This window comes from Stegastes partitus, unplaced genomic scaffold (genome assembly GCF_000690725.1).
Source record: "Stegastes partitus isolate 25-593 unplaced genomic scaffold, Stegastes_partitus-1.0.2 Scaffold743, whole genome shotgun sequence".
Lineage (NCBI taxonomy): Eukaryota > Metazoa > Chordata > Actinopteri > Pomacentridae > Stegastes > Stegastes partitus.
This window is the reverse complement of record NW_007578474.1, coordinates 195392-221759: the sequence shown is the minus strand read 5'-3', so window position 1 is coordinate 221759 and position 26368 is coordinate 195392. Positions and strand designations below refer to the sequence as shown.

The window sequence follows — 26368 nt, the reverse complement described above, 5'->3', positions numbered from 1 at the left end:
ATGTGGGGCCAGACTCTTTAATGCACATTTCTGGCCTTAACTTGCTGACAAAAGAATAGTCACAGTCCCTTAATTACTGTTTATTATGAGTTATGATTATCTTTGCATTATTTCATATGGGACCCAAGAAGTCTCCTCTTTTGGGATGATGCATGTGCTTCTTAAGAGTGGAACAATAAGCAATTACAACAGTTGAATACAGAAGAGCCTATTAGTGACTGGTTCTGGAATGTTTTCCTGGAAACAACAGGGTCCTCTTAAAAATTGCATGTTGCTCCAGGCAGCTCCACATCACTGCCTCCTCTCATTTCACCTCCTCCATTTCTCTTCCTCTCTCTCCATATGTGTCCCTCTCTTTCATTGCTCTCATAGCCTGTTTTTTTTTTTTCCTTTCATCCACTTTCACTTTTTTGTTCTTGAGTGTTTTCTTTTCTTTTCTTTTCTTTCTTTCTTTTTTTTTTTCTTTTTTTAATTTTACAAACGCCTTACTGAAGCATCTTTCTACAAGAACATTGTGTTTGTCCATTTTAGAACTGTTTTTGGTGGTGTTTGGTTTATTGCTTTGTCCCTGTTTTGGTCACTTGATCGATTGGCTGTGCTTTGTTGAGTTTCACGTTGAGTTTGAAGTGTTAGTTTATGTTGCGCTGAAAAAAATCACCAAGTAACAAAATTACTGGAATAGTTATTGATGCAAAGTAGTATCGGCATGTCATCTCTATCAGCCGGTAAAATAATAAAACCAGATTTATTTCTGTAAAACTAATAAGTCATGATAAATTATTATTATTATTGTTATTATTATTATTATTATTATTATTATTATTATTATTGTTGTGGTTGTTGTTGTTATTATGTGTTAATTATTGTATTATCTGCAATTGAGTGGAAAAAACATGTGCATATATGGGTAACGCCATTAACAATCTCCTCAAATGACCTTGAAAATATGACTTAAATAGTAGTCTCAGACACATCGGATCATTGTGTGCCGGAAACTACACATATAACATTTTTACAACACAATAACCTGTGTATAATATCTGTTTGTAGCCACTAACTACAAATAAAAAAAAATAAATATGCAGGGTGGTAAACTACATACTTAACAGTGAGATAAATTTCACGATGTAGCAGAGGAAGCAGAGAAGGTCCAAAGAAGCAGTAATATACACGACATGTCATCCCCTGATGTGCGCCAGTCCGGCTGGACTGCAATAAATATTTAAGATAAAATAAAATAAATACATAAAAATGAATAAAAAGAATTACATTTTCGTCCTATTCTAAGGTGTCAGGCATTGAGAAATATTCATCAGGGAATTAAATAATTCAGTGCCGGTCTACTTAGCATTGACTGGGATAACAAGCGAAAACACAAACTTGTGTCACAACAGATGCAGCAGAGGACTGTGATGGAAGTACATTTGTATATTATTGTTAAAGTAGTACTGCAGTTGTTGCCATATTCCATATTGTGTGGTTCTGAAACTGATAGTGAGATGTTGTGCACAGTTTTTCCATTTGCTCTACACATATAACACTTTCTAGTTTATTCATTACAGCCCTGTAATCTTATGATTTCACAGCACAGTATAACAAAACATTTAGAGTCTGCCAAACTCTGCTTCGTGGAAATGTTCTATTTCCAAGCTCATTCAGTGTTTGTAAAGATAGAGACGGCAGCTGTGCTGCTTCACTCTGAAGAAAACTGTCCAGACAGACGACCCAAAAGAGATTAGATACCCTCAGTAATCTGCTCTGAGTCTGAAGAGTCAAATGTCCTGGACTGACATCCCCTTTAACGAGGCCTGTGATGTAGCAGTGCCCTGTGTAGAATAGGATCTGTGACCCATGTGGACATTTACTCTTTTACAGCTATAAGCCGAACCAGCATCCTCCACAAACCGGCGGGTGAGTCAACGATAGGAAATAAGCTCAGCCTTATTAATACTGGACCATGAACACTGAGAATACAGCAACAACACTCAGAATTCAATTCATACAGAGCAACATTTTAGAAGCAGCATGTACAGTCGTGACTTGATAATCCGATCTTTAACAATCTGAAAACCTTGCTGTCAGACAGGGGTTGAGGAAAAACAAAGTGAATCCAACAGCCTTAACATACCGACAGCCTTGGATTCTGACTCTGACATGACATTTTATGTCACGACGTAGGACAATGACGTATTATGTGACTGAACAATCCGACAGATAGACTACGTGCAGACTGCAGGACTTAATGCTCAGTTTGGATTTTTTTATGAAATCCGATTTTTTTTTTTTCCTTCAAATTTCCAATTAAATATGACTTGTATGTGATCTACTGTGTGAACTTTATACGAGCCAAAAGTGTTCCACATGCGCAGAAGAGGAAACAGCGACGTCACACACAGCGAGCGCGCTCAGCGCTTGCAGAAGTAAACACGGATGGTAACTGTGGAGCGTGTCCGCCACTCCCCCGATGGTGGAAACAGAACTGTGACCACTGTCCTAAACTGACATCAGCAGCCAAGTACTGTCTGTGTGTTCCGGTCACTTCCACCCCGTCGGAGCGCTCCCCCAGGGTGGAAGTGGCCGGAACCTGCACAAGTGCAACGGTCAATTAGGTGTGAAATCCAGCGATGCACAGTGTTCTAACAAGACACTAGTTATTATAACAACTATAAACAATAAATATTAACAACAAATGACCCTTCAAGCATCAAATCCTCCTTGTATCTCGACCTCCGTCTTGACAATCCGACAGCCTTGCTATCTGACATAAAAGAAGGTTTTATATTTAGTGTCGGATTATCGAGGTACAACTGTAATATTTAATGAAATTCTTTCCTCTGGTTTTAACAGAGGGAACGTTCTTTTTGTTCCAACACACGACGTCTGTACAACAAAATGAGCATCATGAAACAAATACATATGCATAATATGGGCAGAAGGAGAGTGGGGTTATAGACTAGAGATCCAAAGTGAGACATCGGTGACACAGAGTCAGTGATGTTGTTGATGCTACTTGTGGATGTTGTCCCGCTCAGTGAAGTTGGCGGATATTATGGGGGCAGGATCACAACGTTGGACATGTCCATGAAGAGCATCATGTTGCAGATTGTCTGCTGTACCAAGCCGTCTGAAGGGATCTCTTAGACGACAAATGGTGGAGTCGTGAACACTCACTTAACTAACATGCCAACAGCCTGTTCTTTCTCTTGTCATCTGTGGCATCGTGTAAATCGAATAAAGCTGCATTTTAAGGAGGTATTTTACAGTCACTGGTTGAAGGAGTGTCTTTGCTCTGGTCACACTGTCTGATCATCCTTTAAAGCTACACAACTCAGATGTGGATTTACACAAAGAATTTGTCACAAGTTAAGCAGCTCAAAAACTTTTGGTGCACAGTTGTTATCCTTTACTCACCATAATAGCATTTTTAAAGTTTTTCCATAGGACTAAAAGAAGACCATCCGCATGCTGTGTTTATATTTTTGTTGACGGCACACTTCCACCTAATAGAGATCAGTGGAGCGCTGTCAGCTCTACTGACGCACACAGATAAACTGAACTCATCACCTTCAATACCAAAGCAGCCTTGGCTTGCAGACACACTTTGGACAATACTGAGACAAGCTGGTGGAACTGAGATGGTCTGTATATTTCTGGGCAAGGCCGATGCATTAGCAGAGGTCTTCTTAACAACACTGAATTCTTTTGGGTTTTGTCTCAAAATGACTCTGAATGAAGGACAATCAGTGAGCAACAGTGCAAATATGGAATCGTTTGTCTGTCATTACACCAATTTCAAACATGTATCCTGTCATCGCTCAGGCCTTCGGGAGGCTGAGTGAGAATGTTAAATTCCTCTGTGTGCTTCGAATACAAAACATCCTGCACTGTGAAAGTGGCCACAGGTTTCTCAACAGGAGCTGGACCACTTCCAGCACAATTACAAAGTGTAATCTGGCTGTGGTGCGGGACGTGAAGCTTGGAGGGGGAGAGGGGACATCCAGCATCCACCCATATGCTAGTGCATTGTTCTCTGCCACACAGAGCGGCGTACAGTCTATCTGCCAAACCTGGCTGAGGATTTCAGAATATTCTTCCAGGGCAGGTTTGTGGCTCCTGAGATTCGAGGCATGTGCAATGACAGGAGGTGTGTGCTGCTCCACACTCTTAACCTGCTCATCAGGGTGGATGATATAAGCTAGCACACTGGTGTTTTTAGAAGTTATTGTTTTTGGATCGTATTTTCCCTCCTTATCTGGGGGTTCATATGTGTTGTTGCTAAATTAAAAAGTGTGACAGATTTAAAAGAAACTCCGTGAGTCTGTAAGCTGTCTGGAAATCTTATCGGATAAACGCGTAAAGTGTTTAAGAACTGCATGTCTTATGCTGGCAAGAAGCAACCTCTGGATGTGTGGAGCTATAAAAAAACAAGTAAAGTTTGTTTTAATCTTTCTGTTTCGCTTCCTATACTTAAGACAGAAATGTGAAGTCCAGTGTTCCCAGTTGTCTTAATTTAAGGCAGAGAAAGCGCAGACAGAATGAGCCGACCAGAGCTGTGTTTTCTCAGAAGACTGCAAACCATAGATTTAGATGTAGAGCTCTCTTTTGTTTCACAATCAAAGGAAAGATATGGAATGAATAATTTCTGTATGTTAGGTCTTTTATACCGCAGCGCAGTTTCCTTAGTTTCTTCATGTGCCTTTCAATACGCTACCGTTGATAAAATCCTTTTTTTTCTTGCACATGTTCCAAGTCGACTTACTTTGTCAAACACTCCCAAGACATATCAAGGGACTTTGCTCATTAACTTCACGGGAGGAGCTAAAACAAACATTCCTCTCAGTGAGCTGGTGTTGACAAGGAGTAAATGTGTGATTTTGTGCGAATGCAAACTAAGGGGATTACTAGCAACAAAAGAGCCTGAAGGAATTTTCTGGTCTGCAGAGAAAATGAGCAGAAAAGAAAACGTGCCTGATTATTCGTTCATTACTCAAGGATTTTATTGGGCGTTGGTCGGGGGGAAAAACAAAGCGCATCACAGTCTGTATTCTTGAATTTGCTGCCTCTCCGGTGCTGTCTTCTTTCTTTCTCTGATCTTCTGTAGCGATCTTTAATGTCTTGACAAGTGCCCCCGAGTCGGTATGATCTTCATCACAACTGGCCGGGTTACATCCAGCTGCCTGCGATGTACTTTGAAGCTACATTAATCATATCTCATTGATCTGTTTTATCGCTGCATGTTTAATCTTTCACATCGATCTCAATGTGAAAACGAGGAATGTGGGCCGTGTGCATTCAAAGGTGATCCGATAACCGAACCATCAGATGGATCATTCTTTCATGCGCTGAATGTGGCTATTTTATGCATACCTTGACCTACAGAACGCGTCGGCTCCATCTATTCATAAACCGAGTGCTACCGCAGATAAGCGGAGAGGCTGTTATTGAATTGGAAAGAGGACGACATGACATTTTAGTTTGAAATGGTCTCATCGAAGGCATGCGCATCCTCATTTTACTGCCCAAGTACTTGTCCGCCAACTCTGTGCTCCTGATTGTTTCAAGCCCTCCTCCTGCAGCACATCTTTCTCTCCAGGACTTTCATTGAGTAGCTATAACTTCATCTGTTGCTCCTTTGACCTCTTTTACATTTTCGAACAACCATAAATATAGACGTGTCCGTCCGTGTCTTCATCCTTTGCTGTGTCTTTTGTGTTGTTTCCCTTTCAGCCTCTTTCGAACACACCAAGGTCACAGATGATGTAGTTTAGAGAGTGGGCTTTAAATCAAACATGTGATCTACAGATTAGCTGTCTGTTTGCTGTTGCTGGTGGGTTTTTTTCCCCCCTCCACGACCTTGTGTATAAACTGGTATCATGTGGGTTGAAAATGCTGGTAAATTTGTCATATGCTATTTTATTTGTGGGTGTTTTGTCACCATTTCTGAAGCAATCCATGTATGAAGTTGTTGGACTTTACAGAATAAATTAATAGCTATAAAAAATTAAGACAAAAAATGATTCGGGTACCTGATAGCATCTTTAAATTCGTTTTCAGTTTGCCATCTTTTAGCATTCAGAAATGTTTGGCTAAGTCCATGAATTGAGACACTTTATGTAATAGTTGGTGAAAACTTTCTCCATGTTTCAGTTCAGCTGCTTTGAGTTTACACCCAGAACTCAAACAACAAATTCACCCACATCGCTGCAAGAAAAACTGTCCCAGTCTTTCATGTTCCCATCTCCACGTTTAGAAGATAGAATCCTTAACACACATCTCCAAAACTTGCTGTCTTTCTGTGCATGTTCATTTGCAAGTTTAATCATTTATTCTTTGAGTTAGTTTTCACTGTATCACTCTCCCTCCCGCTGTTCCAATTTTAAGCGATCTTTGAACAGAGTTGTATGAAGTAATTCTCACTGACTGCTTTTGATTTTACATTGTCCCGTCTACTGCTGGTATTTCTGGCGCTACCATTTTTGTTTTCAGTTCCGAGTCCTTTATGAAATACCTAAACTATGGCTGGTCAGAGATTGGATTTTTTTTTTTTAACAATCTGATCAACAAAGTGCCCGTCTCTGTGTAAGCTAACAATGCTTGACATTTTCTCTAATCTTATTTCCCTTGTCTTTGCCATTTTTTTTAGAGGCCTATAACTAACCACTTCCAAGGTCACTTATGGTGGATGTATAAAATCTGTTAGTTCACACAGGTTTCCCCAACAGAGTAACCACAGGGGGAGTTCATCACAACAATGATGGACGTGTTCTGGTAATTTTGACAGTCAGAACTTGTCATTTAGAGGGTCATGTTTACGCTTTCTCAAGTGACAACCTGACCTTTTATTTTCCTTGAAAACATCTGTTTAGAGTTGTGCTATATATGTTTCTCTGTCGATCAAATATTACTTTATCTAACATTTTATAAAATACGTTTATGGACCTCAAGAAAGTTTGCTGACAGTTCAAATGATTTTTGTGGCCACTGAATCTCACACTTGAGCAGTACAAGTTACAAAGCAACACTTTATCCCTTCGGGGTCATGGAAGCTCACACCAATACTCTGCATGCAAAAGGAATTTCTGATGTTGTGAACATGTACTTGTCCTGTCCTCAAAATACAGCAACCCATAATTTCCAGAACATCAGTGTTATATGTGAGTCAAAAAGGCATTTCTATGCTAGAACAGTCCAACATAGTGACCTTCAGGACTTGTCACAGTGGGCTTGGCAATAGGGATGCATGTTATTGGATTGTTGCTGATATCCAACATGACAATACTTATAGTTCATTTTGGTTAATTGCTGATATCAGTACTGATATATGCACATATTTGTTTTCCACCTCATTGCACAGAGCATCTACTGTAGTGGATGTTATTTTGGGTGCTCTTGATGTGATGGCACTCTGGGAGGAAATAAAATATAATGCTCCTCAAATGAACACCAGGCAATGAGAGAACACGACTTCAACGTATACAGAAAATCTGCCATATTAATTTTTATGTAACATTTAAAACAAAACTGTAAACTTTTATCCTGACAGGCACTATTTGCTAGTCAGTGCCAATTAATTTTGAACCACTGCCAATATCTGAACATTTTAAAGCCTTTATCGGCCCATAACAGCGATGATGCCGGTATCTTTGTGCATCCCTAGTTGCTAAGAAACTCTTATAAAGAGATGCTATTTTAAGAAAACAGCATTCAGACTAAAAGTGTTACTTTAATACTTACTTGGCAATTGTTTAAGAATTGCGTATTCAGTTTCCGAGTATGAGAGAAGTAAAGTTCTACTGTCTGCCTTATAATTGCCCTCTGTGCCGAGGACATAGTTCTGCCCTGCTTTTTATAGAGACAGAACTTTGCCCTCGGTCATAATGTCCCACTTGTCCCTCATTAGATCCTAATGGCATTTGACATTTCAATCTTGGTGAGGTGAAAAAAAAATAAAGATATGTTGGCTGAAGTTCATACCCTCTTAAACCTCCTGCTTGCTCAACTTTTCCGTGCACTTCCTCACTTCTTCTTGCTTGTATTGTTTTCAAACAACAATTTACTTTACATAGAAAACACCTGCGGCAGGATGAGAAGTTTAGCTTAAGGCTTTTGGAGAGGTTTTATTGGAGTAATAAGTAGTAATTTCACAGTCTAGGGCATAACGATCGTTTTGCATAAAACATCAGTATACTCTAGGAAATAGGAAATATTTTCACATTATTAATGTTATGATTGAGTGAACATAAAAAGTTTGCAAATAATTGACTTCAAATTAAAGCGTTCTTTATTGCATGCAGTATTAAAATTCCAACTTACCTGGAATAGATTGTTTTGTCGAAAAGCTATTTTAACTGGAATACTCCCAGGAAAACATTAAATTGAATGCAGACAAACATCAAAACTGATACTTCACAGGTCGTAGAGAGAGGTCAGGTAATTGTGGTGAATCTTTACATGTGCATGCTTTGTAAATACACAGTCTTTATGAGCGATAAATATTAAGCTTATCATGCATGCAGATTTACAGCTTTAAGTAGGTGTGTTGGTGATGTTAAATATAAGAGCCATCTCATAATTATTCTTCTCTGAAATGATCCATACTTCTGGAATTAAATCTACATCTTTTTTCAAACACTCCTTCATGCTCTTCATGCGAGCATCGCAACAGCGCAACTCAGGGTCTGACCTCGACTTAATGCAGTTGATTGCAGGCATTTAGCTGCAGGCTTTCATTGGGACTTCTCGCAAACAGTATTCGCTTATAGTCACACTCTGCTGAGAATGAGCTCGGTTGACGTGAGCGCCGGGTGTTTCACACATAACCTTGTGAATTTCTGAAAACCGGAGCAACGATTCAGAAACTCATTAACATGTCACTGCGCTGTTTGCAACAATAAAACCTAATGCTACGGAGCTACACGTGAAATGCAAATTAACTCGCACTACAGTTCATCTCCATTACATGCTTGACTTTATGGGGTGTCTCATTACTGTTCAGCCACAAGTGCATATAGAGTTTACAGCTTGTGCCGTTAAATCACTGCTGTGTCCGACATATGCTGTGTAAAATGCTACCAACGCAGTAAACGCTATTGATTGCATTCTCAAGCTACAGCTACGGTTAGTCAAGTTTAATCAAAGGTTTCAGCATTGGCTAGAAGACAAGGCTTCCACGCAGAACTAGAAAACAGTACTGAACATGTGTGTCTTGCGTGAATACACTTTACTTTCTCTCAGAACTTGTGGCTTTAGATCAACACCTTTCACAGTACAAACAGAAAAATGACGTGTTAACTGCAGCTGTCACCTTTATTTTTTATTACAATGCATTATTTCTTCTCTTACTGTAACTTGGAGGACATGTTGAGGTGATGAGGAAACAGAGAGAGTTGGACAAAAGTCAGCGCAGAAGTTTGAGATCAGAGTGAAGCTTTGCTGGAGGCTCGGTGGACGTTGTGGTGACAATGTTTTGACCTTCCGTCAAATGTTTGCTGCCTGTTTTTCACTGCAGCCCCTCCAGATAAAACTAATTTTGTCCCTTCAGTCAGCTGCACCAGAGTGTCATGTGTTGGAGGCAAAGAGTGAACTGATAACTAAAATAGCTGAAAAGGGCATATCAAACCTTCAGATGGTGGTTTCTTAGAGGAGGAAGTTGTTTCTCTTCTTTTCCGTTTTGCTTTAGTCGTATCGATTTTAGGAATGAAATCAAAAGCACAACAAGAGTCCAGATCAAATCACCCAGGGCAACATATTCCTTTACTTCCACTCTCAAGCAGTTTTTTGTGTATATATTGTACTGAGAAGTGAACACTGCTTGGGCTGTCAAACAATGATCTGCTGAACACATCCTGTGCTGTTTGTATCTGATGGAAACACATACGTGCCGAATTCTGTCCAGCTGCACTGTCAGTCAATAATAGCTGCCATGGGGCTGTCAAAAGGGGAAAGGAAGAAACAATTTCAAAAGATTTTAAGATTGTGGACATTTTTTTAGCATTGTTGTTAGGAATGGTCAGCATGTCAAATGCTGCTGAAATCTTCATCAGGAAAAAAATGGCATCTGTGTTCCCCATCTTAGTCGATCCTGTCAGCATGCTACCAGTGTGGCACACATCAATCCAAAGTACAGCTGAGGCTTAAAGGATAGTGATTAGTTTTGCAGGTTATTTTATATTTTTTATCTAACAAAGAGGTTAGAAGAGAAGTTAAAAGGTCACCAAAGAGAGATTACAACTTATCCTCTGGGACCGCTGGGAAAACTTTTAAGTGATCCATCATACAGTAATGAAGATATTTCACATTGTACCACAAAGATCAGTGAATAATTTGAGTCGCTGAGATATTTGATCCTGGACCAGAGCCACCATGCCTGAAAATTATTATATACAAAAGACTGGACATGACGTTAGTTTAGAATACACACCAACATCCCTGAGCATACTTGTGTCATGGTTTTGGATTTTGTTATGAACTCATGTCGTTATTCTTTGTTCATTTACTTGTGTGTCACTGTTGCTTCTTGTCTTGCTGGGTTTTTTTTCCCACCTTCTTTTCTTCCTGCTCTGCCCTCATTAGTTTCAAGTGCTTCTTCTTACCCCAACATTTCCTCGAGTGTCTTTTACTTTGCCAGTTGCCAGACCGTCAATGCAGTCTAGCTATTTCTTACAGTCTTTGTGTTTTTCCTGGATACTTTGCCTTTTTCTCTTGCATTTTGTGCCTCAGCCTTGGCTCTATTAAGCCTTGCCTGTTTTCTGTATTGTAATTTTTTTCCTATGTCATGTTTTTGCCGTTCTACCTGCTCCATGTCTGCACTGTGTGTGTGTGTTTTTTTTTTTTGACTGCCTTCATGTGTAAGTCCTAAAGTTTGGGATTTTTACACTTACAAATGTGCTTGGGTTCATACTGTTTTTAACTTAGTTTGTTGAGTAATGGATGAAAGTGACTGAAAAGAATGCATACCTGCTAAACGGCAGCTATCTAATTGAACAACACGGTTATTTAAGGTCAACTGATTCAGATATGAGACAAATCCATTCAAACATAAACTAATGGTTTGTGCTCATTCGTGTTACCAAAATATGAATTTTTTGGGTCTTTTTCAAGTGTTATGAGACTTTTTCCCCACTATCATCTTCATAGCGTTTGCTTGTGCATAATTACCATCTATTCTGAAGATCAGACAGAGCTGCTGCCGAGGGTTAAAAAAATAGTTTCATAGATGTCATTGATGTAAATGTGTTGAGCTCTGCTTTTCTTAGCATGTCAGAGAGACATAAGGTGTGTATAGTATGTAATCTTAAAAGCTGTCGGAGTGATCAGAGGAGGCCTGCTGTGTAGTCAGGAAGGTGTCTGATCTACATCAGAATATGAATCCTCATCTAGAGAGTTGTCAGATGATATTGGGGATCGCACAGTTACGCACACCTCAGCCTCTAATGCCGACTGAAACAAGTGAGCATGTGTATGCATACATGGCAGTAAGGCTGAGGGAGGAGACACGAGATGTAATGATAAAATAGATAGCTTCTTCATTCAATGAGATTGTTGACGGTGGATGTCAGTAAATGGAAGGACAATCAGATGTAGAGCTGAACATTTAATTAGACAGATAATAGAGTCGCACCGCAAAAACCAATCGTCGCCACCCGCAGAAATGGATTTATGAAGGCAAAGAGAAGAGTGCCGGAGAACAAGGCCGGCCGAGGCGAGGAAGCCGCGAACGAGTGTGAGAGAAAGTGACAGAGGGTTATTTTTAGCAGGCCGATGCCACGAATATTGCAGCGTTGGTTTTGCTGGTTGTGTTTTTGCTGGGCCCGCTTTACTCGCAGGCGCACACCAGGCATCCAGATCGCAGCGGTGACTCACTGGTTCCTGACTGGCACCTGAAACGCGCTCTGACCCCCGTGCAGGCGACACACTGCTGCACTGTCACATCCCTTTACCTCCATGACAGGCCACCGCCGAGGCGTCACTGGGCCTTCTGTGTGCCGGCTGTAGACACCTTTAGAACGGGAGATGAATATGAATATTTTATCAATGAATAAAATGCGTTCATAGCTACAGATAAGTCAACAGGCCCGTGAACGCAGTCATGCAATAAGGCTCACAATCCCTCCTACAAAACAACAAGACACCCAGACCAATACAACAGTTATTTATAGCCGTTTGTGATCAGATTGAAGTTGTTTTGCTTTATTTTGTGGTCTTTTTTTTGTCACTTGATGGTTGTTTTTGTGTCTTTTAAGTCATTTTGTACTTGTTTTGTGTTTATGTAAAGGCCCTTTGCCCTATCTGTTTTGTTTAGTTGTCAGTTCGTCTGCATTTGTGGGCAATTTGTGTCTTTGTTTTTTTCAATTTATGATTCTGACTCCAGGTAGTTCTTTTGTTGTGGTGTGTAATTTTTTTTGTGTCTTTTGTGGCCTTTTTGTATCTTTGTGATGTTCTGTCATTTTGCAGTTGTTTTCAGTCGAAGTCGTGTCTCTTGTGCATCTTTGTAATTCTAGCCTTTTTATTTTTTTTATTTTTTTACTTTGTGATCATTTTGCATTATTTTGTAGTTGTTTGGTGTATTTGTAGTTCGCTAGTTCGCTCATTAGTGTTACTTTTTTGTCATCCGTTTTGTTTGTTGTTTAGCTGCCAGTTTCGGTGTGTTTCTGGTCGATTTGCGTCTTTGTAGTTGTTGTTTTTTTTTGTTTTTTTTAATATAATGTCGCTGTTTTGTGTCTCCAAGTAGTTCATTTGTTGTGGCTATATGTTGTCATTTTCTGTGTCTTTGTGGTCATGTTTTGCCACTAAGTTAGTTTTTGTCCCTATTTGATTGTATGGTTTGTCTTTCTATTAGTTTGTTTTAAGGGTTTTTCTGTTTGTTTTTTAAGCTTAGTAGTAAATGTAGGTGAGTCTGTGGCCGTTTTGTGTCTTTTGTAGTTGTTTTCATCATTTTGCAGTTGTTTTCTGTCGTGGTAGTGTCTGTTGGGCCTCTTTGTAAAGTAAGTCACACTTCATGACCATTCTGTCATTGTTTTGTGGTTGTTCAGTGTATTTGTAGTTCTTTTCTCCTTTGTTATTTTGTGTCTAAATGGTAATTTAGCATTATTTTGCGCTTGTTTTGTTTCTTCTTTATGAGTTTCTTAGTTGCTTTGCAGTTGTTTTGTGGCTGAGGGTGGTGAAGGTCACCCCGAGCCTCAACTCCAAGCTTCTACCATGAATTTTTTAAATTGAAGTCATACTGATAAAGAGGTTTATTACCTCCCACTTTGGAGATTTGAATGATGTCATTATCTTTGCATTCTGCCCAGACAGTGCTCACTATTATGATGCTGTGGGGCTGCATGACAATCCCAGTGTCTCTGTTTTAAACAGCAGCAGCAGTTTGCTCTGTTTGCATTTTATCAGCATTTTGAAAGGACCAATTATTCTTTCAGATAAATGAATTAAAGCGAACCAAAGTAAAGCCAGATCGCCCCAATCCCTTCTGGTGGGTGGATTTTAATTTAGTTTTTTTTCGAATTTTTTTTTTTTTTTTACTCAAATTGGAATTCTGCTGGAATGTCTACAATACGACATGATTTCATAGCACAGTAACCAAATGTTTTTCAGCAACATTGCAACAGCTGACCTCATTTAACTATTGTTTAGGCAGATTGTGATGTTACAGCATTCTGCTGAAGACGAGCACCCTCAGTTTCATTTCTCAGTCGACCCACCTCAGATAACCTTCTTTAGAGTTTCCACTGAGGGCCTCTTATTCAACCTGCCCCTTTCTTGCTTTTATTGTGTCTCTCTGTTTCATTCCCCAGGCACAAATACCCATTTGGAAGAAATAGACTGTAAATAATGGAAACAGAGGATTGTCGTGCACATTCTAGTGATTGCAAATACGAATACTAGCAAAGCAAACATTGGTGACCTGGTGGCGCTTTTCACATGTCATGACAAGAAAATGTGTGATTTAAAAGTGCTACAAATGTGCCTAATTCGAGTTCACCCAACTTTATAATCCAGCCAGCTGTCAACCGCACAAGTTAGCAGGAATGCTTTACAGAGTCATCTAACAAAGCATTCAAGCTGCTCTCACCTTAGACTGATAAAAACTGAGTAATGTGGAAATGCTTGTTGGTCTACTCATAGCATTCTCTGTTCTCATTAAAAAAGATAGTTTTTAAATTCCCAGGTTGTTTGAAGGCATTGTCGCTTTGGAGATTAGATTGATTGTTCGGCCAAGGACTCTGGTCAGGGGCTTCTGATTTAAGCACACAATTTATAACTCTCAAATTGCATTGATCTTTTCCACCAACATAGGTGAGCGATCTTTAAAGTCCATTAAAATAGCTGGGCGTCTGCTGAAAACTATTGTGTGTTTGGATCAAAAGCTCAGGAAACAGCTCCTATTAAACGGGTTTCCATGGTCAAGTTTGAGCTTTCAATTTCAGCTAAATTCTAACCGTCTTGTTTCTATTTCACAACAGTTTATTGCTTTGAAATCACAGCTCACCGATTATCTTTCCAAAGCATTAACATTTCAACTGTGGGTTAAGAAAATTTAGAAAATCTTTAAAAACACACAGAGCAGAGCTGTTTTTATGGAGTTATGAAAAGAGTGGGTTTTTGAGATAGTTGGTTTTTTTTCCATTTAGTTGTAGTTCTTCAAAGTGACAGTGATGACATGAAATGAATGTATTGGACATTTACTGACACTATGAAAGCAAAGCAGTAATGACAAGCTGTTTGTCTATGACATCTGTAAAGACTAATGACCCGTCACACTCAGTCACATCCATTAGTATGCTGCGTGTTTATATGCATTTATGCCTGCCTTTGCAGTAAGTGAGGGTTATCATAGCTGTGATCCATGACTGTAAGGCTGAATGATTGTTTGTCTTCCTATTGTCACGCTTACAATGTGTCAGCATTGATGTATAGCGATCAATGAAATCACCAGCAGCCCAGTGACAGCACATTTGCAGTCTAATCTTTTGTACATCTCAGTCTTTAATGCATCGCTGACACTGTCCTTGAGTGTGTCTTCCATTGGGAATGCAATCTATAAAAGTCTACACACATGCAAATAATCCCTCAAAAGCGCAGCGCTCACATTCTTACAACCAATGATGAGTCACCGTCGCCCCAGAAACCAGTGACCGTGACAGCACATTTCGTGGTCTCTCACTGGACCAGGACAGTTTGTTAATGTTCACGACTGCAGTCAATGTTTAAGCATTCTCCTCTCCTTTACCCCTCTTCTGTCCCGGTTCGCACTGTTCTGCCCTTTCCAGTTTTGCCCTTTCTGAGTCGTCTGTCCTAACTCATTCTGTCCTTTTTGTACAGTCCTCTGGTCTGTTCTGCGCCATCTGGTCCCATCCCGTCCCATCCCATCTAGCACTGTTCCATCTTATGCTGTCTGTCCAGCACTGTTCTGTTCTGTCCCGTCACCTCTTTCCCATACTGTCTCATCCTGTACTGTCCCCTTGTGGTCAGTTTTTTCTGGCTCATCATGCACTATTTTACCCCAGACTGTCCTTTTTCCTTAACTGTTCCGTCCTGTACCTTTATATTTTGTCCAATCCTGTCCTGTCCTTTGCCCTTTGTCCTGTTTTCTCAATGAATTATACTTTTCTGTCCTATCCTTTCTAATCCCACGTTGGCCAGACATTCACTGTCCTGTCCTGTGCCATCCTTCACAGGCCTGTCCTACTCTCTTCCCCTTTGTCTTGTGGTGTTGTGTCCCATCCTGTCCTGTTAAGTTACTGGCTTTTTTTTTGTTACTTCTGTCTTGTACTTTCCAGTTTGAACTGTTGTTTTTTTCTTTACTCTTTGCTTCATACTTTTCTCTTCTTTTCAGTATCATCTGTTCTGTCACATCATTTTATTTTCTGTCCTGTCCTAGTCTGTCCCTTTCTGTCCTAGTCTGTCCTATCCTAAACTCTCTTGTCTTGCTGTGTTCTATCCTAGATTGTCAAATTCTATACAGTCCTGCTCTGTCCCATCCTATCAGAAACTGTCATGTCGTGAGGTCATCTGCCCCTTTACTTCCTCTCCAAGACCTTTTTGTCCTTTCCTGTGGTGTCCTCTCCTCTACTGTCCCATTTTGTTGGGTTCGTTCCAGTCCTGTCCTGTCTTGTCCCACCCCATACTGGTTGCTATTCAAGTCATGTGTTGCAATGTCTTGTTCTGTCCTATCCTGTCACTTTGTTGCTTTCCTAGATTTGACCTGTCCTAAACTCTTCTCTTCTTATCCCGTCCGGCACTGGCCTAGTCTGTACCATGTTTTCTGTCATTATTCTTTCCTAGACTTGAACTTTCGGCACTATTTGGTCCTATCCTGTGCTATCCTGCCAAGCTTGTTTTATTCCGTCGCCATCCTCTACTGGCCAGTGTTATCCTCTCAATGTCTGTTTTGTCCCATCCTTTCCCATCCCGTCCCACTACGTGTGGTTTACACTGTTCGTCTTGTCTTTTTTTCTTTTTTTTTTATCCTGTCCCACCCCCGCTCTGGGTTTCCCATCGCTGAACTCCTCTCTTCATGTCACGTCAGTCTGGGTCCGGCATGTACTCTGAGCATGAAACATTAAAAAAAAAAAACATGCTCCATGCGTTTGTATGCTGCAACTGATTGGTCTTCTTTGTGTGCACGCCTAATTGCTTGTATGTGCACCAAAGTGAACGCAGCTGAGCCACCACAGCAGATCAAAGGCTTATCCCAGCGTCAAACACAGGACTGTCTCACTCGCCTCAATCCTACAGGGATTGCAAAAATTCGATTCATAACAGACGGAGCGGCCGCAGAAAAACGTCCTGTTTGTACTGTGACTCACATTCTCTGACAACTGAGAGAGAAAGGCAATGTTTTCTGAAGAACTTGCTAACTTTGCAGATGAACGTTATGTCACACAAGCGACACGGAAACTGGGTCAGGGCCTTTGCACGGTGCTCTGTTTTTTTTGGTGCCATTATGAAATACGCTCAACAGAGGAAAATAGCGTCGGAGTCTAACAGCAGCGGTGATATAACTGCGGGAATCAAAGCAGTAAGTAGTTCTTCATTGAGGTCACGGTTGTTTGGACACTGCATTTCTAATACCAGGTGCACAGCGCTGCGTCCGAGGTCCGTCCCCTCATGAGCAGGGGATTATAGCTCAGTGGCACACTGGTGAGGGTCAGTCAAGTTTCTCTGCCCCACGCAAAATCTCTTCTCTCTCTCTCACTCTCTCACACTCACATAAAACCCTCTTTTCATATCTAAATCTCCCTCTGGGTAATCAGTCAGGGTGTATTTTTAAATCTGTCACTAATCTCTATTATTGGCATAACACTCTGGACAAGGTTAGCGTTCAGACTGTGTGGACTTCAGCGGTCGTATACATGCGTGCATATGTTGTTCATAAAGTCTGAGCCGTAAATGTGACTTACCCTCGTATGCGAGCTTGTGGGACCTTTCGAGTGGAAAATTATGGGGATGTTACGCTGTCCTCAGCAGGACACACACAGATGACAAAACAGATGCCACAGATGACGTCTCTCTGGAGTTGGCAAGAGTTTAGGAAGGCTGAAAAATGGCAGGATTTGGCCCCGTGGAAGAGGGAGAACAGTCAACGTCAAATGGTTTCAATGCTGAAAGAAGAAAACAAAAGCTTAGCTCAGCGTCATATTTAATTGGGAATAATGAATTGTGGGTAATCGGTGATCTTATAAACAATGCATTGTCAGGAAATTTGAAAAAAAAAAGATGAATTGGATCTGTCTAATGCCTAATTCCTGTGTGCTTTCTGTTTGTGCAGGAGTTGCTGCAGGCCTTTGCCTTCCTGGTGTTTGTGGGGGTGTGCACCTTGGGATCTATCTACCTCTACGTCGTCCTCCCCGAAACCAAAAATAAAACGTTTATGGACATCAGCCAGAGCTTTGCCAAGATTAACAAAATGCCCATCCAGTCCCCTGGCCAGGAAATGGAGCTGGTTCTGTCCATTAAGCCCGATGCTAACGGAAAAACCCGAGATGTCACGAGGACAGAGAGTTCCTTCTGAATGAAGAAACGGCACCGACAGTAGAGAAGCACAGGGTCAAGTTATTAAAAGAAAGTAGTTTTTGTTTTTACATATTTATTTAATGACCATAATCAATGCAATTTAAATACATGTTTTTTGTATATGTTTTGTATGATAGGAATGTTTAGGATTATTACAGGATTTCAGTTTACAGCAATAATTTGTTTCTGTCTCTTAATAAAATGAAGAAAACTATGAAGTCCTATTGTGTTTACAAGTCAACCCTAGATTATTACAGTCAATTTGCAGTTACAAAACAGATATCCAAAAAAAAAAGTGTATTTGTGGGACTTACTTGATATGTCGTAGACTTCTGTGACCACTTTTTTCTTCTTCTTTCTTTGCGGTTCTTAGTGGAGCCATAATGCGTTTCCCTTTTGAGGTGGTAATGGACAGCTGTTTTGCTGATTCGGATAGAGATGGCTCTCTTGTGGTTTCCTTGTTTGTGAAGCACAAGATTTCTGTCTCCTCGTGATCTCAAAACAATTTTCCTTAAGGCATTGTTAAGTGGTAGCTTTGTTTGAATTATCTATGGACTTCACATATACAGCTTATGCACAAAATTGTGGTAACTCAAATTTTTTTTTGAACATCAAGTGTGAATTCTGACTTCTTTTTTTTTTCTGTTAATGCATCATTATTTTTTTTTTTTTTTAAAGAATTTATTGCATGTATTGAAATATGTTACTTTTTGTCACATCTTTTAGAAGATGCTGTAATTATTTAGAGATTATCATCATCATCATCATCATCATCATCATCATCAGATTTTAATTATTTGTTTGGAGTTGTGTTCTGACAAATTTAGGTCCAGTTTTTAATTTTATTTCTATTACCTCAAACAATGTGTACTGGGCTTTTTAGCTGCTAAATCCTCCTTTATGTTTACCAGCTGTAGTCTCTTAAGTTCCGTCTCAGTTTTTTGATGCTGAGCAGGTCATCTACATTGAGTTTTTGCTAACTGCTTCTGGAATTGACACCAATGCCAGTGCTGATGGTGAACTAAAGCTGTAAAATTATGGGCCAGAAAACCAAAACAATGGGCTGAAAGATGCTAAAACATTCCAGAGAGCTGAGGGCAGCAGCAGACCTGGTGGCATGTCTTTGTGTGTTTCACACTGCAAGCAACACATTTTTTTAATCATCCAGTCATTTGATGCATTGTTTCTACAAAAATTTTGATTACATTTTGTAACTAGATTTCTCATGTTTGTTTAAAGAACAGATGGAGGTGTCCCTAGACACCTGGAAGCTGATCAGTCTGCATCACCCACACCAGCTATAGCGGCATACAACATCTCTTCATCTCAGTTAGATTTAATTTAACAGATTTCATCTCTGCCATCGTCATAAATGAGAGACTGAGGCAGACGTGCATCTGGGGAGAGACATATTTTGCAGGATTACACCCGTAATGCTGATGTCTTGGTTAACTTCCTAATACGGACAACAAGAGAGAGAGAGGAAACGGAGAGCACCGTAAAGCTGATGGAGACAGTTTTTTGGAGCCTCTCCAAATCTGAAAAGAGCCAAGGCTACTTCCCACCAGATGGCGGGAGCCAGCGGAGGAAGTGATCTGAACAGAGGCAGACAAGCGTGGCATTGGATAGCAGTCACAGTTTGCTCCACAGTAGGGCATACTCAACGTTTGAAAGTCCACCGCCCCGAGACCTGACACTTTACCCTCCCTTATAGGCACACACAGACAGACACAAAGGTGTGTGTGTCATGCTATGATAAAGGTTTGTCCAAGTTTTTAGACAGCACTGTAGAAGAGAGGTGGGCAAATTTCAACACGTCATCACTCTCAGTTGAATTCCTGATCATATCCAGTGAATTAATGACACAGATTACATTTACCCAACTGGCAAGCAGGCAGCAAAGAGAGGAGGAAAATAATTGGAAGTGCTGTCTCTCATAGCTCTGTTCCTGCATGTTCCTCTTCAGGAGTTACAGTCTTAGAAGCATTAGTTAGTGGGTAATTAACAGAAAGGTTTGCTGGTGATTGCTGGTGGGAGACAAATTATGATACAGCATAGTTGCAAAGACAAATACTATATGTTTAATAAGGTGCACTGTAGAGTAATGCAATGCTTGATAAATTACAGGTTATCCAGACACTCACATACCCTCTCAGGAAGTGCTGTTAAATTAACTTGCCATTATGCAAACTAAGATGTGGGTGCAGCAGGAGGTGTTTAAATTCTACTTGCATTTGCTGTGAGGAAGGCTCACTTAACTGAAATTTGTAACCAAAAATACACTTTGGAATTAGGTTTACTGCAAAAAGTAATTACTTTTTAAGCAAACTGTTCCTTGAAACTTTATGAAAAGAATCATCAAGGCCTCTCTGGGTTGTAAGGCATCAAAAGGTCAAAAGGGATCGAAAGAAGAAAGAGATGTTTGACACCTCCCAGTGTTTACCCGTTCAATTTGTGTGTATTAAAAATGTGTTCATTTCATTTTAGAAGCCATTGACAGCCTCTTTTGAACTGATTAAATAATTACTAATTCTGTCCAGCCTGTCCCAGATCTCTGCTGGTCTAATTATAAGAGCACCTTCAACCAATGAGGATACTCATTCCTGTAGTTTGTAAACTTACGATTCCACTTAAACAGATGAGCAACAGCACAAAGCTTTGGTTCTATTCAAAAATGTAGCTAAAACTACTATCTAACACCTTTTGAAAGCGAAGATTTTTCTTTAGTTTCCAATGTTTCCGTTGCTGAGTTGCAGTGACATACTGGCCATCAAGCATAATGGGACAAATCCCAGTGGGCTGCCACTAGTCCATAAAGTTTTTATCGTCCTTGTGCCACTGAACATATGTAATAAACCCTCACAGACCCAGTCTGAGCAAAACTACGTCATTACCCAGCAAGAAGTCATCTTACACTGGAATCACACCTGCAGCAACACCCATGAACATGTTGACGATTACTCAGTGCTCATTACTATATTATTAGAGGAATCAACCTACAGATAGTTTTGTGACTGTCTTGCACAGTTACTATTGTGGTGACAAAATGTGTCTGTTTCCCACGATAGTAGGTGTCTGCAGAACCACATTTTGCCATAATGAAACATACACACACACACACACACACACACACACCCTACAATAACAGCCATGCTGTTGTGGCTGTGCTAAATCTTTCACATGGGCATTTCAGACTTAAAATAACGTGAGTCTTCAGTGAGAAATACAGTCGGTGTCCAGTTGCGGTGGTCCAATTTGTCCAATGATAGCAAATGCACTTTCCTTTTTCCTCACTTCAGTACCTCTGACTCATGTGCACTGGTGTCTTTTTCTGACACTGCCTAGACTTGATGGTTCAGAATAATTTTGAACGTGTGATGCACCGAGAGATTTTATCTTCATTTCATGCCTTTTGTTATATTTGTATTTGACAGAAATGTCTTCTGACTCCTTGGTCGTTTTGTGACCTGCAGCTCTGATATTTTGGCTCTGGGTTGGAGTTTATCTACAGTTTGAACAATGACAGGAGGCTCGATTCTTCACCCTGGAGGTGTGCCTCCTCAGTGATGAATGGGCCATTTTATGCCGATGTTTTGTTGTTGTTGTTTTTTTATATCCTTGCAGCCTGCATCAGCACTTGAACTGTGACAAGCAGGTGCCTTTGCTCCGTTCATAATGCTGGAGTCTGCCTGTCCAAGTCAATCACAAGCTGTTCATTACAAACATCACTTACATTTCATAAAGTTTGCCACCTTGCAGGAGTGTCAATCCAAAGGTTTTGATCATATGCAGGATGTGAGGACCACTTGGAGCCTTCAGTAACCCGCTCACTTTATCTCCCTGTATGCCTGCCTCGTCTCACCGCAATTTGCGAATCAGTATATGATTCTAATGTTGTCCAACTCTTTAATCATCTGTGTGCGAGCAGCCATGTCTGAGACTCCTCAGCATTCCTGCCACTCTGTCATTCTTACACAGAGTGAGTTGCCACAGCAGTGGAGGATTAACCCACTTTGGTTTCTGCCTGCCCACTGCGTTTACCGCTCTGTCGGATTTGTCTCCTCCGTCTGATTACCACTCACGGAAAACAAAAGCGACAAGCAATAATCATTTTATCCTCCAAATTGTCAGTGCCGGGCCCTCTAATTTCACTCTGGTGTGTGAATCATAATTATATAATTTGTCATCCTTTCTCTTTTGTCTGCACAGGTGCACAGAGATTAAGCACCAGGACATTGCACTTGTACTCCACAGTTCCTTCTGAGGTACATACAGCTTTCTGAAAAGTTTGGATCACATCTTATCTAGGTATTTAAGATATTTAGACAGTTTAATGCCCAAACATACCTTGAATTGTCTCACAACTCGATGATAATCAGGATGATAGTGTCCATGTAACTCATCTATGATCCAAACGTTTACTGCCATTTAATAGCACAGGCACGACTCATTTTGCAAAGTAACATTGACCTGCTGCATCTCATCCTCCCACATTTGCATCTTGAGGCACTCTTGCGTGTTTGTTTGGTACGTTCATCTTGTGACCCTCTTCTGTGGACTGACCAGAGAGATGATCATTTGATAGTTGTCGCCCAACAGGGAGGTTAGGGGGGGTATTGTTGATACTGTGAGAATTTCAATTTTATTGTGGTGACTGTAGCTTTGAGACCTTTGTTGACATTTGCGCTTAATAAAACAGTGATTTGGCTAAAGGGCTCTTCTACTGGCAGCTCCATTATAGTGCTGCTGAGCCCCCGAAGCACCTGCTTTCTCCCTTCAGTCTCGGCGGTGCTCAGCTACCACTCATCAGCCTCAGTACTTTAGACACCCTTGAGCAAATATTGAGACAGTAAATGTGTCAAGGAGTGTGTGTGTGTGTGTGGGTGTGTTTAAGTGAACATCTGAAAGCGCTGGACGCAGGTGGTGTGGAAGAAGTTGCCTTGCTGCAGTGGATTCTTCACTCTTTGAGTCCACTAGGTTGAATGGAAAATGTAATATAGGTACATAGTTTCCTTTTTTTTTCATATAAAATAGCAAGTAAAGCTTTCTTTATTCTTTGTCATTTGTCTGTGCTGATGACATAAAATAGTATCACTTGTAATGCAAGCAATGGAGTCAGTCCAGTGCCGGTGCCCCGTGGCTCACACAATGTAGATTAGAGGTGATTAACAAAAAAATGTAAATCAGAAATATGATTAAATGAACATATTTGCAAAGAATCCAGTGGGTGAAAGTGAGTGAGTGTGGAGAGAGGAAGAGAGCGCAGGAGAGAGAAAAAGACATCAGCTGTTGGCTCTTGGATATTAACTCTTGGTTGAGGTGTTGTACAGCCTGACTGCAGCGGGGACGAGACATCACCTGAACCGTTCACGGTACAACAAAAGTGAGTCATCCGCGGCTGCTTCTCTGGCCTGACAGGGATGATTGTAATTGTCAAGGATGGCCTGCACCTTACATCTCCCCACTACAGTCCCCAGTGAGTCCAAAATTGTGCCAAGCGCTGAAGCAGCTATTTTTCACGAGCTTGTTCAGCCTCTTAGTGTCCTTGTCTTTCACGCTGCGTCCCCACAATGAGCGGATTTGCTTTTGGAATGAACCTTCATTATTTCCATGGATTGATAGCTTTGGCAGTGTGTCAGCTCCTGTGCCCTTCTGTCACTCCAGTAGACCGGATCACTGCACACTGCGTGGTGTGATCTGGGTCGGTGTGATCCAGTGGAGATAAATGTCTCATTCCATCAGCCCCATTAAAGGAAGAAACCCTGTTCCTTGTTACAAAAGGATCTGATTAAATACTGAAAGTCTCATCTGCAACAAGTTTGACTTAAAATTACAAATATGAATGCCCTGAATTGTAATTTTTCGTCATGGGCCCATTTTAAACTCAGATCACACGGGCCAAATGTTGCACCTACATTTAAAGACAAAGAAGTAATGATTATGCACTGATGTTAAAAGAAAGTGCATCACCCCTCAAAATTGTAATTGTTGTCTTAATAACCTAAGTAAGCTGCAAAATTTCTTACAGATTCTGTCAGATTAGATTGATACGTATGTGTGATGATGTAATATTGCATCGAGTTCTCTGCTAGAGGTGCAGTCATTACTCGCTTATGTCAAGATGGTATTTGGTGAAATTTTCATTTGGTTTTCCATTTGAAATAGTAAACCGAAGCTAATTGAGGTCTTTTAATGACATACAGCCATAAATGTGCTCAAAACTGGCATTTAAGGGTTGCAAATTTTAATTGCTGTTATATTTTGAGAGCAACAATCAAATATTAGTAACCTTTGCTGCAACTACTGTATAAATAGTCTTTTAAAAAAAAAATATATAAATAGCTTTTTTAAATGTTTCTATTTGTGATGCTTGTCATTGATATATTCCATTGCAAAAACAAACCAAAAAAAGGATCAGAAATATCAAATTTCTATTTGTTCTGAACATTTTAGTATGTTCAGTGAACTACAGGTTGAATTAACAATAGTTAGTTTAATTTACTAATTTACCTGTATAGCTTTCTGGTTAAATTGCATTAAATCCATTAAACACTGTTTACAAAAATAAAAAAAATAAAAAAATTTACCATTTGGAAAAATCTCCACTACTTCACAAAATTGAACCTGTCAAACAGAAACAATGTCACGCCAGGTGGATATATCAGTCAGTACTTATTGGGAAGGGAAAAGCAAAACAAAGCACGTTCCAACAAGATGCGAGTTAACAGGAGTACATCGTCAGGCTAAATGGACAATAAGGAGTGTAATGAAAATCAGCCCGTTTGTCAGGCTATTAAACAACCTCTATTAGTGGTAACGCTCCCCAAAGTGGAGCTCCCCGATGATGCAGTCTGTTTTTCTGCAGCCCTAAATAAGAGGTGCTACCACCAAGTCAGCAACTTGTGGAAAGACAAAGTGAGAAAGCTCCACTTATACTTATCGAAGGAGTGTTACAGCACCAGAAGAATTTCTGTTTCACACAGACTTCACCCGCTAATGAGCTCTTACGGCTTACAGACTGGCTGAAAGCCAGACGCCTCTTCTCCCCTGCCGTGACACTAACACAACATAAATGAAGACGTATGCATCAGTTACCATGGCAACGGGATACTTTTGTAGGGCAGCAACCTAGGGGGAGGTTAGGGAGGGCTGTAGTTCATGCCTGGATGACCTTGTACAGTAGAGCAAAGGCAGCTTGGTCAGGCAGCAATACGGCACCTCTCACCACCGTGCTGGTAGAAGTAGGGGACCATCACGCTAATGAGCCAGTCATACTAATGAGCATGTTCCTTGTGGCTGATTCTACAGAGATACATCAGCCTCAAGACCTCTCGCCACAAGCCTGAGTCTGCAGGATCCACCTACTCTCAATTTATGAAGGAGCTCCTACTGTACAAAACACTATCCTTCCCCACCAACCACATACAATGTATGATGAGCATTCAGCCTCATGCTCGGAGGGATTATGATCCTAATGAACATCATGACGCGAAAATAGCAGAGAAGAACCTTGAAACACACAACCAGTAATAGGTCTAAGCAAAAAACATGACCTGACATAACAATAGGTTGCCCTGAACATTGTGTACCCAAAGCTGTGCAGCAGAATCTCAGCTGTGTGAAACACTTTCACAGTTTCAGTGTGTTCCCCTCTCGGCATGAAACCCATTGTTACAACACATGTGATGCAATTTCTCCTATCTCTCCCTGGCTTAGTTTTCTGGGCAAAGACATTCAGCTGAGCTGCCCTGCATATACAAAAAAGAAGATGTTTTTAAGCATAGAGCCGATTGAACAAGAGTCAATCCTCTTTTTGTAAACACATATTAAATCTGCACTATAGCTGAAAATGACAACATTTTCCCTGGTTCATCTGTACTTCTGAAAGGAACCAGCCTCCACTTCGGGTCCAAGGTCAAGCTTATAAAGCTCATCAGTGGGTCAAGCCTGTGTGAAATAGACAGATGCTGGTATCACAGTGGTATTGACAGACTCTGAAGCATGTCAATCAAACAGAAGAGTCAGTTTTCAAAATAGTGTGCGACATATGCATTTACATATCTAGTAGATTATTTAAAAAAAAGTTGTCTTTAATTTGTCACTGAAAACACACAAGAACTTTAAATACAATATGCTGTCAAAAACTGATTTGCAAAGAAAAAATAAAAAAGCAGAGAAAGTTAACAATGAAGTTTAAGAGAGCATGTAAACAGACACTCCCTCTAAACGCTGCCCCAAGCTGCTGTCTCGCTCACTTTTTGTGCAATAAATTGCCTTTGACAGTGTGCAGTGAAAGCAAACAATCACTCCGTAAATGGATCAGTGGAGGGATGATTTCAAGTCTTCCCAGAAT

General features: G+C 40.4%; 1 protein-coding gene across 1 annotated transcript in view; it reads left to right on the top strand.

The window, feature by feature from the left end:
• The window catches only part of slc2a9l2 (solute carrier family 2 member 9, like 2), a 124982-nt gene extending 106753 nt beyond the window's left edge, over nt 1-18229 (top strand). Inside the window, exon 13 of the mRNA XM_008291448.1 lies at nt 17771-18229. Coding sequence (XP_008289670.1) covers nt 17771-18013 — 243 coding nt within the window. The 3' untranslated portion in view covers nt 18014-18229. The remainder of the gene's footprint in view (nt 1-17770) is intronic.
• Nucleotides 18230-26368: the final 8139 nt, after the last annotated feature.